Source organism: Ovis canadensis, chromosome 16 (assembly GCF_042477335.2).
Source record: "Ovis canadensis isolate MfBH-ARS-UI-01 breed Bighorn chromosome 16, ARS-UI_OviCan_v2, whole genome shotgun sequence".
Taxonomy (NCBI): domain Eukaryota; kingdom Metazoa; phylum Chordata; class Mammalia; order Artiodactyla; family Bovidae; genus Ovis; species Ovis canadensis.
In genome coordinates, this window is record NC_091260.1 from 36,518,954 (window position 1) to 36,536,113 (window position 17,160).

Genomic DNA, 17,160 nt, shown 5'->3' on the forward strand with positions numbered 1-17,160 from the left:
CCTTTCTTTGGGATTTCTTCCTGTTAACTCCTAATCTGATGGTGAAGCGCTCTGTAGTCACAGCTGTATGGGAAGTAGGGATAGGGGGTGATTTCTTACTATACTCATTCCTTACTTTGGATGAATTCTGGGGTTTGTCTTTTATTTCCCTACTATTCCACAAGATCTTGAAAACCCCAGCAGAGTTTCTCCTGGCACAGCGCATACCTTCAGAATGGAACCAACTTGTTCGAGCTACTTACTTTCTAGGTTCCTTAATTTCACCTACAAATGACCTGCATTTTCTTACTATTTTCAAAAATTTTTTTTAAATATTTTATGCAGTATTTTCAGTTGTTTTCTGCAGGAAAATGAGCCCAAATAGCCTAATCTGTTTTATTACTGGAAATGGATTGCCTTGCTTCTTTTTTTATTAAGCTGAAAAATAAGTAGTAACTTCTTTTCAACTTAGCAAGTTTCTGATAATGTAAGTGTTTTAGACATATATCTCATTAAGATATCTTCAGCAAATTCCTGTGTTTATTTCTTACACATGCAAATGTATTACCTATCAGTAGTAAAATAGTTCTTATATTAAACTTTAAATTATTTCTCTTTTCTGATTTATTACAGGACTGACTTCTTTAGTACTTAGAGTCTGAGAAAAATGGCAAATATGGATAGTGATTCTAGGCATCTTCTCATCCCTGAGGGAGATCATGAAGTAAATCCTGGACCTATGAATATCCAGTTTGATTCATCAGATATAAGATCTAAAAGGTAAGTGTTTAAAATAAAACATTTATTTCATAATTAAGACTTTTAGTTATTAAAATAGAAGTCATTATAACCAAATATATAGAGATTTTATTATAAAATATCTAATTTCTTACAGGCTCTGTATGTTTGTATATAAAAGAGAATATATATGAATATATTTTCTCACTTACATTTGACTTTTTAGACTAAATTCCATATCTCTGTCAGGGATGGCTGAGGTAAGTTTTATGAAGTAATATGCATGTAACTCATTTAACAAATACATATTGATTGTCTGATCTGTGCAACGTATTATGCAAAGTTAGGCTTCCCCAAGTGGCTCAATGTTAAAGAATCCACCTGCCAGTGTAGGAGATGTAGGTTCAATCCCTGGGTTGGGAAGATCTCCTAGAGGATGAAGTGGCAACCCACTCAAGTATTCTTGCCTGGAGAATCCCATGGACAGAGGATCCTGACGGGCTACAGTCCATGGGGTTGCAAAGAGTTGGACATGACTGAGCAACTGAGCACAAGTATGGGAAGTGCTGGGAATAGAACAGTAAAAATAATTCATAATCTTTACCTTCTGTGAGTTTAAATTCCAGCAGATAGTTTAAGATAATTAGAGTTTAAATTTTATTTCATTCCTTACCTTGACAATCCGAAAGAATCCATTGAAAAATTATTATAAATGCAATTTATAATAGCAATTTTTAAAAAAACAATTCAGTAAGGTGGTTGTTTACAAAATAGGCAAAAATCAATAGCATTCTAATAAGAAAATATAATGGAGGAAAAGGTAAAATACATAGGAATAGCCTTAAGAATGTGCAAAATCTATATGAGAGAAACTCTAAAATACTAAAATAACAGCACAGTGTTTATTCAAATCTGAGACGCTGATTAAAAGTTGTACTGATTTTGGTTGTTCTTTTTTTTTTTTTAATATAAAACTAACATAAACTGCTGCCCATACCTCTGATGCAACAATTTCTTAGAACTTAGAATTTTATTTTTGTACTTACTAGAATTCTAGTGCGATTACAAAATCAAAAATATAAATAAAATATATCAGTTAAGATATTACAAATCTGATTCTTCACATAGTCTGATTCTTCTGAATCACTTTTTGACTTGCAGTCATCAAAAATCATTATTTTTTCCTGCTCACACAAAATTGTCCTTATTACCATTAAGAGCATTGATAGTGTAGTATTTCTTGAAAGAATTTTCTTCCAAATCACTGATACTTTTTCGTTTTGATGCTTGTACTTGCCTGATATTACCAGAAGGTGTCACAGAAAGCTTTCTAACAACACTATGGCTCATATTTATTCCTTGCTGCTGCTGCTGCTGCTAAGTCGCTTCAGTCATGTCCGACTCTATGCAACCCCATAGATGGCAGCTCACCAGGCTCCCCCGTCCCTGGGATTCTCCAGGCAAGAACACTGGAGTGGGTTGCCATTTTCTTCTCCAATGCATGAAAGTGAAAAGTGAATGGTCTCTAAATGGTTTGATCATTGAAATGACCACAGATGACCTGTCATGCCACCAGGAGCAGTTACTTTCATGACTGCCACCTGGCTGACAGTGATTAAAAGATGTCCTGGATTATTAGATGCATCCATATTTTAGAAAGGACTAAGTGTGTATTTTAGAGTTAATAAGATATTACATGTAACACAAAGGGATATTCTGTTCTTAGTAGGGAAGACTCTAAAATACAGTGTCATGCTCTTTAAATTTTAACCCACAAAATTAATGTGATCTGCCCCTCACCAAAAAAAATGCCAGCAACCAATGCCAAAGTTTACATCGCCCAGCAGTTTCACTTCTAAACATTAATTTGCAATGTCAAATAGTATATGTCCAGAGTTGTTTGATGCCCTGTTTCTTTATAATAGCAAAAGATTGAAAACAACAAAAATGTCTTTTCTTATAGGACTGGATAAATTATGGTGCCTTGATACAATGGAATATTTTTCACCCATTAAAAAGAAGGAAGTGACTTTATTATATATCAAAATGGAACAAGTCTTCAACTTATTTTGTTAAATGAAAAAAGTGAAGTGCAGAGCAGTCAGTGTATATAGTATACTGCCATTTGGGTAAAGACATTAATAAGTTATATATAATGCAAATATGTATAAATGAGTCCAGGGGAGTAAATAGGAAACTGTAGGAGTGTTGTCTCCTCAGAAAGAAACTGAGTGCCTTAAGTGGGACATGTGGCAGTTACTGTTAGGTAAATACCCGACTATTCAACAACCCCATCTATTCCTTGAACTTCTGTTTTCCAGTTTTCTCAAACTCTGTTTCCTCTTCTATTTCTCCCAGGATCTAGGGCTTTCTTACTCATCTCTTTGTGCCAGTTTTTCTCAGGGAATTCACTCAAAAATCCCCTCTAGACAATGCTTTGTAAATTATACTTTTTCTTCCTCCCCTTATTCACTATCACTTATCTATCCTATTCGTGCACAGCTCTATTGTCTGTTTAACGTGATGATGGCAAAAAATGCTGATTTTGTTAAGGCTCTAAGCAGTTTCCAATCCAGGAGATGAAAGAGGATTGGTTTAAACTATTCTTGATAATCCTGTTTCCATTTTCCAGATACTTAATTTTTTAGACTTTTTTAGCAGCTTGAGCAGTATGAAATTTATCACATGAGACATGTAGTGGCCATCAGAGAAGATAATGAAATGAATCTTATAATTTTCACTTGTATGTTTCAGTATCAGTGAATAGAAGGACTAATGAATGCTGATTAAATGCTCAGAACTCTCTTGAAACCTCTGAATTCTATGATAAATAATTGACCACTGTGACGATAGAACATAGGTCATTAAAGTGCATTCTACTGCAATAGGTTGGCAGGAGTTCAAACAGTTCTCTGAGTATTTAACCATTTAGATTAAGTGGAAGTATGTTTTCTATAATGAAATTTGTCAAAATAAGAGGGAATCAACTATTTTCAATCATAGGATAACTGTCTAGGTAAGCATGTTTTAAGGAAGGCAAATTTTTATAGGAGTTTAGCAGTATTGAATGCTAATTTTCTTGTGGAATAATTTCAGGAACTTATTTGATGAGGGAAAAAAACAGGAATATCTTAAAATATTGTTATTTCTACTAAAATGTGGGTTATTTCATTTTATATACATAAATCTCAGATATACTGTATTTTTTAATTTATTAACTTTGAAAAAATTAGTGTTAATTTAGCCTTATCTTCACATGTTTGTGAAATGATGAAGTATCATTTATACTTTTTTCTAGTATCAGTTCAGTTCAGTTCAGTCGCTCAGTTGTGTCCAACTCTTTGCGACCCCATGAATCACAGCACGCCAGGCCTCCCTGTCCATCACCAGCTCCCGGAGTTCACTCAGACTCACGTCCATCAAGTCAGTGATGCCACCCAGCCATCTCGTCCTCTGTCGTCCCCTTCTCCTCCTGCCCCCAATCCCTCCCAGCATCAGTCTTTTCCAGTGAGTCAACTCTCCGCATGAGGTGGCCAAAGTACACATTGCAGTAAATACAAAGGAGTTAAAATAGCATTTATCCTTGTGCTACCTAAAATCATCTTTCATATAGCGGCATTTTGGGAAACTGTCTTCAGCTGTTAGAATATAAAAAATAACATTTGATACTTTAAGATTGCTTATTCTTAGTTTAATTTGTGGTTGACTCTGTCTCTTCCACTAGGTGGCACTCAAAATCATGTTCCAGTTCAAAACAGAAAAATTTTAAGAAATGTTTGGGACTGAAAATGTGTTGGACCTGCTTATCATTTTGGTGGACTGGGGATCTGATTAGACTTAGGTAGATGAAGGAGCTTGTCGCTGTAGAGGAACCATACATGTCACAAGCATTTGGATCATTTGGAGAATTTTTGCAAATTACACAAATCTACATTTCTCTCTGCATGCCTCCCCTCACCTCCCTTATTAGTTTTTCTTCTGGTTTGGGGTGAAGAATGTGGATAGGGGGACAGAGAGGTTTAGAAATCTCTTATACTGTATTTGATATATGCCATTGGCAGTCACTGGCCTTAAGAGTTTGTTTTGCTGCTTTTCCCAGACTTTCTGGTAACCAGATATTAGAGCTGGTATTCAGGATTGCTTCATGCTCTGCAGCTGCTCTGGGATTATAACCTTTGGGAGTTGACCCTCCCAGCCAGCCTGAAACCAAATTGGGATTTGAACTTCCCTTTTTCAGTTTTCTCAAACTCTTGTTTCCTTTTCCATTTCTCCCAGGACCTAGGGCTTTCTTACTCATCTCTGTGTGCCCAGTTTTTCTCAGGGAATTCACTCAAAAATTCCCTCTAGACAATACTTTGTAAATTATACCTTTTTCCCTCCCCTTATTGATTAATGCTTTTCTATCCTATTGGTGCCAGCTCTGTTGTCTGTTTAATGTTATGATGGCAAGCAATATGATGCGTCAAAGACCCAGTCTATTACTTTTTCATGACTATTTGCATTTTAATAAGGAGAATTCTAGAAATATAAAAGCCTAACCTAATCACTTTCATGCATTGGAGAAGTAAATGGCAACCCACTCCAGTGTTCTTGCCTGGAGAATCCCAGAGACGGGAGAGCCTGGTGGGCTACTGTCTCTAGGGTCTCACAGCGTCGGACACGACTGAAGCGACTTAGCAGCAGCAGCAGCAGCAACCTAAGGATTAGATTTTTCTAATAACATTTTAGGTACTCTGGTAAGCCAGTGAGGTAGCAGTAGATACTTAAAATAGGCAGTATTCTGGGTGCCCTTCAAAGATACCAAGCATGCTTATGGCCCTTATTTTTTTAAAGTGTTTATTTGTCTGCCCATGTGCAAACTGGCCTCTCTCGCTTTCATCTGTCATTAATACTGTCACTAAATAGCAACCTGAATTGACTCTTTGTTATCTGTGGTCCGAGAGAGAGAGAGCAAGTGAGTGAGAGCGAGCAAGCACATAACAAAGTGAAGAGTTTACCTATTAACGTGTCCTAGGCCAACAACAGTGATTGGAAGTGATTATTTGATTATTGAGGCTCAGTTGTTTCATAGTTGGGGATTTATACAGATCTAGTAAAGTAGTGTTTCCAGGAGTGTTGGTTTCCAGAGCTGTGTAATTGGATTTTGAGGACCTTGCCATCTATGTTAAATAGGCAGGACCAGGGCCCTTGACCATGTATCAGTGCCCTGGAGCTGAGGACCAGTTTTCTGGTTGTATGTTTTATCTTTTGTTCCCTTCCCTCTCCTTCCTCCTTTCTCCTTTCTTCTTGCCTCTCTTCTTTTCTCTCCCTCTTTTGTCTTCTTCTCTCCCCTCTCTTCTCCCTACTTTCCACCATTATTTTTCTCCAGTGGAACTCTTTTTGCTAAATGCTTAAAGAGGGCAATCTTGGCCTTGGGTTTAGAGATGCTTTAAGTCTAACTATGGACTTTGTTAGAATGGTATCTTATTTCAAGTTTCATTGGAACTTTTTTATTCTCTCCAGTTCATAGGTTCTTTTACTTCTGCCAGTCTTTCCAGATGTCTTTGTTTGCTTAACTATTCTTTTGCATTTATATCTGCTTTCCTGAGGTGCTTCTATTTCTTTCCCTAGATCTGTCTGTCTTATCTGATTTTGCTGTATCTTCCCTTGCCTGCAAACTAGTTCTTTATTTTCTTCCCTTTCTTTCTCCCTCATTAACATTATTTGGACAAATCTGAAGAAAGAGGGAGCCTAATAATGGAGTGTGACTGGTGCTTGTTAGGGCCAGTCAATCAAGTGTGTTTTGTTGGGAGAAAAGGGTATGAAGAGTTGGCCTAGCATTTTTCTCTGTCTACTCAGTTCTACTTAGTGTTGTAACACCTCCAAGTATATAGTTGAAAAGGATTTTAGTGTGTCAACCAAAAAAAAAATGTAGTGGGCTACAAAAAAGAAAAGAGTTTATGGCGGGGGGTGGTTTCTTAAAACTATAATTCAGGAGACACAGATTTGGGTAATCCTGAAAGAGTGTTCTGAGAAAAAGAGTCAGGGGCTTATAAAGACAGAAAGCCATGAGATTGTTAAAACTAGCCTGGAAAGAACTGATATCCTTAAGGATATCACGAGTTGTTATAGGATAGGGATCCTAGATGTAAATTACTGGTTATTTTAGGGTAAGGGTCTGATAAGTATCTTGAGTTTCTGGCAGATGTTCTAAATAACTTGCTTATCAGGTCAAAAGGTCAGACTCCATCCAGGCTGAGACATGCATAACTCATACTTCCTTAATGGCTTCCTGGCTGGCTTTCAGAAAACTCTCAGCAATACCAACTCCATTTGGATTTTCCTTTCATAAGTAATTATATCATTACTGAAAAAGCGATGAAACCCATTGCAAACTCATTCAATTTTCTTATTAAAGAAAATTAAAACTCCTTTTAACAAACAGACAAAATCAAATATTTTAAATTGGAGGCTCATGAAATTTAGGGATCTTGTCAAAATCCTAATGGATGACTGTAGCCCAAAGATAAGGAATTAATATAAAAGTAACATACTGAGATTATGTATCTTTGTCTTGCCTGTTATGTTTTAGTCTTAATCTCAAATTGTCTCCAAAAGTCTACTATATAATTTTCCTATGGCTTCTTGTTTTAAGATTTCACCTTGCAATCTATTCTGTATTCCTTTGTCCCCAAGTATAGTTTCTAAGGGCTTTTAAATATTAAGAGATAAGTGAATGCCTCAACATTTCAAGCTAAGAAATACTTTTCTATAAAGTGACATAGAAAATTACTTTGGTGCTATACTTATTTTAAAAAGTTTGATTCATTTGCAACAACATCACACTTCCTCATTTTTTCTATTTCAGTTAGCTTATAATTTAATTTGGCATGTATCACTACTTCAATTAACATTAATTCTCTTTTATCAGATTTATATCTGACTTGTTATTTATTCTAACACTAGTTTTTATATCTACCAATGCCTCTGATTTTTTATTTTATTATACTTCTTCCATAGAGTGGCTTCTAATCTTCTCTTAAATCCTGGCTTATTTATTATATGTAGCCATTGGTCTTCATCCATGTAGATACAAAAATTTAAAAACAGAAAAAAATATTTTTCCTTATAATGAGAACTCTTAGGATTTACTCTCTTAACAACTTTCATATATAACATACAACAGTATTAACTGTATTAATCATGTTGTACATTATATTCCTAGTACGTATTTATTTTGTAACTAGAAGTTTATATGTTTTCACTGCCTGTCTTCCATTCCTCACCTCTACCCTGCCTCTGATAGAGTCTTTATTTCTATTCAGTCTTTGTATCTATGAATTTGTTTGGTTTTGAAGTATAATTGACCTGTAACACAGTTCATTCCTCTTATACAGCATAGTGATTTGACATTTCTGTGCATTTTAAAATGATCACTTCAATAAGCTTAGTTATGATCTGTCACCATACAAAGATACTACACTGACTTTGTTTCCCATACCATTCATTTCCTACCCATGACTTCTTTTGCAACTGGGATAGCCACTTTTGAAAACAGTGTGATAATTCCTAGAAATGTTAAGTATAGGATTATCATTTGACTTAACAATTCTACACCTAGGTATATACTCAAGAGAATTGAAACATATGTCCAAACAAATATAAAGAAATGTCCATAACATTTATAATAGCCCAAAGTGGAAGCAATCCAAATATCCACCAGTTGATATATGTATAAACCAAATGTAGTATATCCATCAGTTCAGTTCAGTAGAGTTGCTCAGTCGTGTCCGACTCTTTGCAACCCCATGAATCGCAGCACGCCAGGCCTCCCTGTCCATCATCATCTCCCGGAGTTCACTCAGACTCACATCCATCGAGTCAGTGGTGCCATCCAGCCATCTCATCCTCTGTCGTCCCCTTCTCCTCCTGCCCCCAAATCCCTCCCAACATCAGTCTTTTCCAATGAGTCAACTCTTCGCATGAGGTGGCCAAAGTCCTGGAGCTTCAGCTTCAGCATCATTCCTTCCAAAGAAATCCCAGGGTTGATCTCCTTCAGAATGGACTGGTTGGATCTCCTTGCAGTCCAAGGGACTCTCAAGAGTCTTCTCCAACACCACAGTTCAAAAGCATCAATTTTTCGGCGCTCAGCCTTCTTCACAGTCCAACTCTCACATCCATACATGACCACAGGAAAAACCATAGCCTTGACTAGCCGGACCTTAGTCGGCAAAGTAATGTCACTTGCTTTTGAATATACTATCTAGGTTGGTCATAACTTTTCTTCCAAGGAGTAAGGATCTTTTAATTTCATGGTTGCAGTCACCATCTGCAGTGATTTTGGAGCCCCCAAAAATAAAGTCTGGCACTGTTTCTACTGTTTCCCCATCTATTTCCCATGAAGTGATGGGACCAGATGCCATGATCTTCGTTTTCTGAATGTTGAGCTTTAAGCCAACTTTTTCACTCTCCTCTTTCACTTTCATCAAGAGGCTGTTTAGTTCCTCTTCACTTTCTGCCATAAGGGTGGTATCATCTGCGTATCTGAGGTGATTGATATTTCTCCCAGCAATCTTGATTCCAGCTTGTGTTTCTTCCAGTCCAGCATTTCTCATGATGTACTCTGCATATAAATTAAATAAGCAGGGTGACAATATACAGCCTTGAGGTACTCCTTTTCATATTTGGAACCAGTCTGTTGTTCCATGTCCAGTTCTAACTGTTGCTTCCTGACCTGCATACAGGTTTCTCAAGAGGCAGTTCAGGTACTCTGGTATTCCCATCTCTTGAAGAATTTTCCACAGTTTATTGTGATCCACACAGTCAAAGGCTTTGGCATAGTCAGTCAAGCAGAAATAGATGTTTTTCTGGAACTCTCTTGCTTTTTCCATGATCCAGCAGATGTTGGCAATTTGACCTCTGGTTCCTCTGCCTTTTCTAAAACCAGCTTGAACATCAGGGAGTTCACAGTTCACGTATTGCTGAAGCCTGGCTTGGAGAATTTTGAGCATTACTTTACTAACATGTGAGGTGAGTGCAATTGTGTGGTAGTTTGAGCATTCTTTTGCATTGCCTATCTTTGGGATTGGAATGAAAACTGACCTTTTCCAGTCCTGTGGCCACTGCTGAGTTTTCCACATTTGCCGGCATATTGAGTGCAGCACTTTCACAGCATCCTCTTTCAGGATTTGAAACAGCTCAACTGGAATTCCATCATCTCCACTAGCTTTGTTCATAGTGATGCTTTCTAAGGCCCACTTGACTTCACATTCCAAGATGTCTGGCTCTAGATTAGCGATCACATCATCATGAGATTCCGGGTCGTGAAGATCTTTTTTGTACAGTTCTTCTGTGTATTCTTGCCATCTCTTCTTAATATCTTCTGCTTCTGTTAGGTCCATACCATTTCTGTCCTTTATTGAGCCCATCTTTGCATGTTCCCTTGGTGTCTCTAATTTTCTTGAAGAGATCTCTAGTGTTTCCCATTCTGTTCTTTTCCTCTATTGCTTTGCATTGATCGCTGAGGAAGGCTTTCTTATCTCTTCTTGCTATTCTTTAGAATACAACATAATATTATTTGACCATAAAAAGGATTAAAGTGTCAATATATGCTACAATATGTATGAACCTTGAAAACATGTTGTATAAAAAAGGCCACACACAAAAAAGACATATATGATTCAATTTATATGAACTGTCTAAATTAGGTAAAGGCAATAGAGACAGAAAGCAGATTAATGGTTGCAGATGCTGGCGAGAGTGAATAATGGAACTTCTTTTTGGAGTGATGAAAAGTTCTAAAGTTGATTATGGTGGGACTTCCCTGGCAGTCCAGTGGTTAAGGCTCCACACTTCCACTGGAGGGGGCACAAATGGTGCCCCTAATGGGAGAACTAAGATCCCACATTCTACATGGCATAGCCAAAAAACAAAAAATTGGTTTTGGTGCTTGAGGGACAACTCCTGAATGTTCTAAAAACTATTGAATCATACATTTAAATGGGTAAATTTTATGGTATGTGAATTAATATTTTAATAATCTGTCATTTTTAATAAAGTATTTTTATTTTATTTATTTTTAAATTCTTTGGCCACATCATGCAGCATGTGGGATCTTAGTTCCCAGCCAGGAATCGAACCCATGCTCCCTGCAGTGGAAATGTGGAGTCTAGCTACTAGACCTACTAGACAGACTGCCAGGGAAGTCTTGTTAATCTGTTACTTTTTTTTAAATTAAAGAGGGCAAAGGAAATTTTTGCTTATGACAAGGGCAGACTAAGGAATTTGGACCAACCAACTGCTGAGAATAACTAGAAAAACTTACCCCCTCCCAATTTTTTTAATGTGCCTACAGACATAGGAGAACTGATAAGACAAGAACAGTAGGATCTAGATCTCAAAGAAGGAGGGGACCAAGAAAGGGAAGTGCAGCATTTCCTCAAGAGTATCTGCCAATTCTAGTTTAAGTTTATTAACTGAGAAGCTATTAAATTGACAGAGCTTTTGACAGCTTTACAAGGCTACAGGGAGAAAAATTGGAATTCAGTGCTCACTAAAAGTAGGCAGGCCCCGTGCAAACTTCAGGTTGAAAAGCCTAGAAATATGAATGAATTGGAAATAGAATGGTCTTCTTTCAGAGACTGTAGCTCAACTTTAACTCATTTCAGTTCCTAAAATTGAATTAAGGTAATCTAGGTCTGCTAAGTTGGCTTCCCGAAGCAAATGTACATCCTTTCTAAAGAAAATAATATTATTCTAAGGCTTCAACTTATTTATACTATTTTCTGTATACTAAAATTCCATTAAGTACAATGCCAGGTACTTAAATGCCAGGCAGAGAAGATAAACCAACATGATTAGAAATTAGAGACTTGATACACAATAAAGACTGACATGGTCCAGATGATGGAGTTATCAGAAACAAACTTTTAAAGACTGTGTTTAATATGTTCAAGAAAACTGAAATAAGATTGAGAATTTGGCACTGGCTAAAAATATAAAAAAGAACCAAACTCATAGAAAATGTTTGCTGAATAAAAAAAGGGCCCAGATGGAAAATCTAGGACCAAAAGACAGAAAACAGTAACCTAATGTAAGAAATCAGTCAATGATGAAAACAAGTCAAGGCAAGGATGTAGAGTAGGAGTGATTATGCAGTACTAGAGTAAGTGCAAATTAGTAAATCACTTTGCAAGAGAGTTTGTAATTATCTGCTAGCATTTAGTATACACTATTTGTAATCAATGGAAACATTTCACTAAGAGCCATGTACAAAAATATAGATTATAAGTTATTCATAAGAGTGCCAAACTGGAAACAACCTGGATACCCACCATACAGCTATGGTTAAATAAATCATATTTTCATGTAATGGAATATTATACATTTATAAAAATGAACAATCTACAGCTGCAAACAAGAATATGGATGAACCTCAGAAAGATAATGTTGGAGAAAGAAGCTAAACAGAAAACACACATTGTGTGATTACACTTTATGTAAAGCTCAAAAGCAAGTAAAACTAATTTCATGTTTCTGTGCACCTGAGTGCAGAGAGCATGTATGTGGGTCTATACTTATCTGAAAATATACTAGAATGTTAACTGATTATTTCTAATGGGTGATTTTTATTTTGTTATATAACATCTGTATTATCCTCAATATAAACAGTGTACTACTTTTATTAAAAAAAAAAAAGCTTATCCAGAAAGTATAGCATTCCTATAATTTAGGATAAAAATAGTATATACAAAATGAAAAACCCATTTTCTGTGGGTTTGTCATAGATAGCTTTTATTATGTTGAGATATGTTCCTTCTATTCCTGTTTTCTGGAGAGTTTTTATCATAAATGGATGTTGAATTTTGTCAAAGGCCTTCTCTGCATCTATTGAGATAATCATATGGTTTTTATTTTTCAATTTGTTAATGTGGTGAATTACATTGATTGATTTGCGGATATTGAAGAATCCTTGCATCCCTGGGATAAAGCCCACTTGGTCATGATGTATGATCTTTTTAATGTGTTGTTGGATTCTGATTGCTAGAATTTTGTTGAGGATTTTTGCATCTATGTTCATCAGAGATATTGGCCTGTAGTTTTCTTTGGAACAAGACAAGGGTGTCCACTTTCACCGCTACTATTCAACATAGTTCTGGAAGTTTTGGCCACAGCAATCAGAGCAGAAAAAGAAATAAAAGGAATCCAAATTGGAAAAGAAGAAGTAAAACTCTCACTGTTTGCAGATGACATGATCCTCTACATGGAAAACCCTAAAGACTCCACCAGAAAATTACTAGAGCTCATCAATGAATATAGTAAAGTTGCAGGATATAAAATCAACACACAGAAATCCCTTGCATTCCTATACACGAATAATGAGAAAGTAGAAAAAGAAATTAAGGAAACAATTCCATTCACCATTGCAACGAAAAGAATAAAATACTTAGGAATATATCTACCTAAAGAAACTAAAGACCTATATATAGAAAACTATAAAACACTGATGAAAGAAATCAAAGAGGACACTAATAGATGGAGAAATATACCATGTTCATGGATTGGAAGAATCAATATAGTGAAAATGAGTATACTACCCAAAGCAATTTACAAATTCAATGCAATCCCTATCAAGCTACCAGCCACATTTTTCACAGAACTAGAACAAATAATTTCAAGCTTTGTATGGAAATACAAAAAACCTCGAATAGCCAAAGCAATCTTGAGAAAGAAGAATGGAGCTGGAGGAATCAACTTGCCTGACTTCAGGCTCTACTACAAAGCCACAGTCATCAAGACAGTATGGTACTGGCACAAAGACAGACATATAGATCAATGGAACAAAATAGAAAGCCCAGAGATAAATCCACACACATATGGATACCTTATCTTTGACAAAGGAGGCAAGAATATACAATGGAGTAAAGACAATCTCTTTAACAAGTGGTGCTGGGAAAACTGGTCAACCACTTGTAAAAGAATGAAACTAGATCACTTTCTAACACCGCACACAAAAATAAACTCAAAATGGATTAAAGATCTAAATGTAAGATCAGAAACTATAAAACTCCTAGAGGAGAGCATAGGCAAAACACTCTCAGACATAAATCACGGCAGGATCCTCTATGATCCACCTCCCAGAATTCTGGAAATAAAAGCAAAAATAAATGGGATCTAATTAAAATTAAAAGCTTCTGCACAACAAAGGAAAATATAAGCAAGGTGAAAAGACAGCCATCTGAATGGGAGAAAATAATAGCAAATGAAGCAACTGACAAACAACTAATCTCAAAAATATACAAGCAACTTCTGCAGCTCAACTCCAGAAAAATAAACGACCCAATCAAAAAATGGGCCAAAGAACTAAATAGACATTTCTCCAAAGAAGACATACGGATGGCTAACAAACACATGAAAAGATGCTCAACATCACTCATTATTAGAGAAATGCAAATCAAAACCACAATGAGGTACCACTTCACACCAGTCAGAATGGCTGCGATCCAAAAATCTGCAAGCAATAAATGCTGGAGAGGGTGTGGAGAAAAGAGAACCCTCCTACACTGTTGGTGGGAATGCAAACTAGTACAGCCACTATGGAGAACAGTGTGGAGATTCCTTAAAAAATTGCAAATAGAACTACCTTATGACCCAGCAATCCCACTTCTGGGCATACACACCGAGGAAACCAGAATTGAAAGAGACACATGTACCCCAATGTTCATCGCAGCACTGTTTATAATAGCCAGGACATGGAAACAACCTAGATGTCCATCAGCAGATGAATGGATAAGAAAGCTGTGGTACATATACACAATGGAGTATTACTCAGCCGTTAAAAAGAATTCATTTGAATCAGTTCTGATGAGATGGATGAAACTGGAGCCGATTATACAGAGTGAAGTAAGCCAGAAAGAAAAACACCAATACAGTATACTAACACATATATATGGAATTTAGGAAGATGGCAATGATGACCCTGTATGCAAGACAGGGAAAGAGACACAGATGTGTATAATGGACTTTTGGACTCAGAGGGAGAGGGAGAGGGTGGGATGATTTGGGAGAATGACATTCTAACATGTATACTATCATGTGAATTGAATCGCCAGTCTATGTCTGACGCAGGATGCAGCATGCTTGGGGCTGGTGCATGGGGATGACCCAGAAAGATGTTCTGGGGAGGGAGGTGGGAGGGGGGTTCATGTTTGGGAATGCATGTAAGAATTAAAGATTTTAAAATTAAAAAAAAAAAAAAAAAAGAAAAACCCATTTTCTTACAAACAGTGTTTAAATCAACTGTACTTCTATAGGATGATAAATTTATCTTTTTTCTCTAAGAGTAGATTTTGTTTTGTTCTTGTATAGAGAAGGTTCTGGAAAAAGACAAAAGCATAAAGAAACATATACCCATCACACAGAGGCAAGTGTTGTTAAAGCATTTTAGTAAATTTTCTCCTATCCTTTTCAGTGATTTTTTAATGAGATCATATGCTATATACAGTTTTAATTTTTTTAACTTTTTCAATTAAAATTTTTATTGCATGCCGTTGTTACTTCTGCAAAATATTCCTTAGTTGTCTGCCTGCCGACCTGTTTTTTCTCCTTCTCTGCTTCTGTCCCTTGCTCTCTACTTCCTTCCTTCCTTTGTTTTGTTCTTCTATCCCTTCCTTTTGTCAGTAAACATTCGCTAAGCTCCTTTTGGTGCTAGACACTCTGGGGAAGGAGATAGACACTCAGCAAAAGTAAAAGAGGTTATAAATATTTGATATGTATTTATATATGTATATTATATATGTATATGTAATAATATATTATATAAACACACATATGTATATATACACACACGTATGTATACACACACATATATGTTTTTTCAACTCAGTACTCATTTTTAATTAGAAAAAGTACTGATTTAACCCCATCCTGATCCAGCATTACCAAGAACCCATGGGATCATATCCCAGCAAATAACTATACTATAGGGTCTGGCTAAGTTCAGCAAAGAGTAGAATGAGGTCATCTGTGGTACTAATGGATAGGTGCTTTGGAGGTTTCTGTGCAGGCATTTCTTTAAGAACATTCATTGGTCAAGTGCAGAAGTCAGCAAACTTTTTTTCTGTAAGGGGCCAGGTAGTAAATATTTTAGGGTTTGTGGGCATATGCACTCAGTTTTGCCATTGTGGAATGAAAACAGCCATAGACAACACGTAACTGCATGGGCCGTGCTGTGTTCTGATAAAACTTTATTGATAAAAACAGACCATGGGCCAGACTTGTCCTATCTGGCTGTAACTACCAACCTCTGGTCTGCAAGGAGGGCCTAGACTTCGGTGTAAGCAACTGTAGGGACTGGTGCTCCTGTTGCTGTGACCCCTAGGATACCTCTTGCCTTGCTTCTGGAGAAGTTAAAAAAGTAAGGTCCACTTACCTTAATTTCTCTCCACCCTCACAGTTGCTTCTAATAGTTGTTCTAATCAAAAGAGCCTTTTGGATAATAAAACAGTCTCCAGCTTCTCCCTGAACCTCAGGCCTCTGCAGCAAATCTACAGTTCTTTGGCAAGGTCATCTAAGGGTTTTAGCTGCCATAAATTCTAGGGATTATGACTGAGGCTAAGAATGATAAGTAAGGGGAAAGTACCAGATTTCAAGGAATTGTAAAAAGTTTTATAATAAAAATTATCCTTAAGGATCATTGAAATGCCCCAAAAAGCTATAATCATAAAAAATAAAAAAATAATTAAAAAAGAATTATTTCTAAATATCATTTTATATAAATGTATATTACTTAAATATATCATAATTTAACAGTGTTTAACTATTAAGCTGTTCACAATTTTAATTATTTTAAATAATGCTTTGCTTAGCAGCTTTCTATGTGCCATATTTATACCATATTTTGATTTCTTCTAATAGAGTCTCAAAAGTATAATTATTAGAATAAAAGGATGTAAAGCACAATTAAGGTTTTTTTATATATTACTATATAGCCAAATTGTTATCTAGAAAGGCTGTGCAGCTTTATACTCCTACCATCTATGCGTGGAAGTTCCTGTGTCAGAATCCCCTTTCTAGCACTGTTTATTTTCTTACTCACTAAATTGTTTATGAAACTTTCCTATATGTAAAATTAGTTGATAAGAGCCAGTTGGCAGCAGATTTCATGTTGGACTGTTGCCTTTTATCAGACTGTTCAGTTATTTTGGCAGTGGTTTGCTAAGTAACATGGCATACAACCAACAATGGATTCTGGTCAGGCTATTACAGTGTTTGCCATTTGGGTTGAAGGCCAGTTTGTGTAGGCCCTTTGTTGCTAGTGTCTTTCTAGTGGCAAAGCAGAAGTTCTCTTAGCTGCTTTACCTTTTTTTTTTTTTTATCTTATTTGGCTCCACCAGGTTTTAGTTGAATCATGCAAGATCTTCAGTTGTGGCATCCAAACTTCTAGTTGCAAGTGTGTGGGATCCC

General features: G+C 36.3%; 1 protein-coding gene across 6 annotated transcripts in view; it reads left to right on the forward strand.

Annotated features, from left to right (window-relative positions):
• The window catches only part of SLC38A9 (solute carrier family 38 member 9), a 95,981-nt gene that overhangs the window by 12,778 nt on the left and 66,043 nt on the right, over positions 1-17,160 (forward strand). For all 6 annotated transcript variants that reach the window (XM_069556520.1, XM_069556519.1, XM_069556517.1 and 3 more), the window contains exon 2: positions 613-759. Coding sequence is in view for 3 of the 6 variants with exons in the window: in XM_069556517.1 (XP_069412618.1) it covers positions 647-759 (113 nt within the window). In the remaining 3 variants the exon portion in view is untranslated. The remainder of the gene's footprint in view (positions 1-612; positions 760-17,160) is intronic.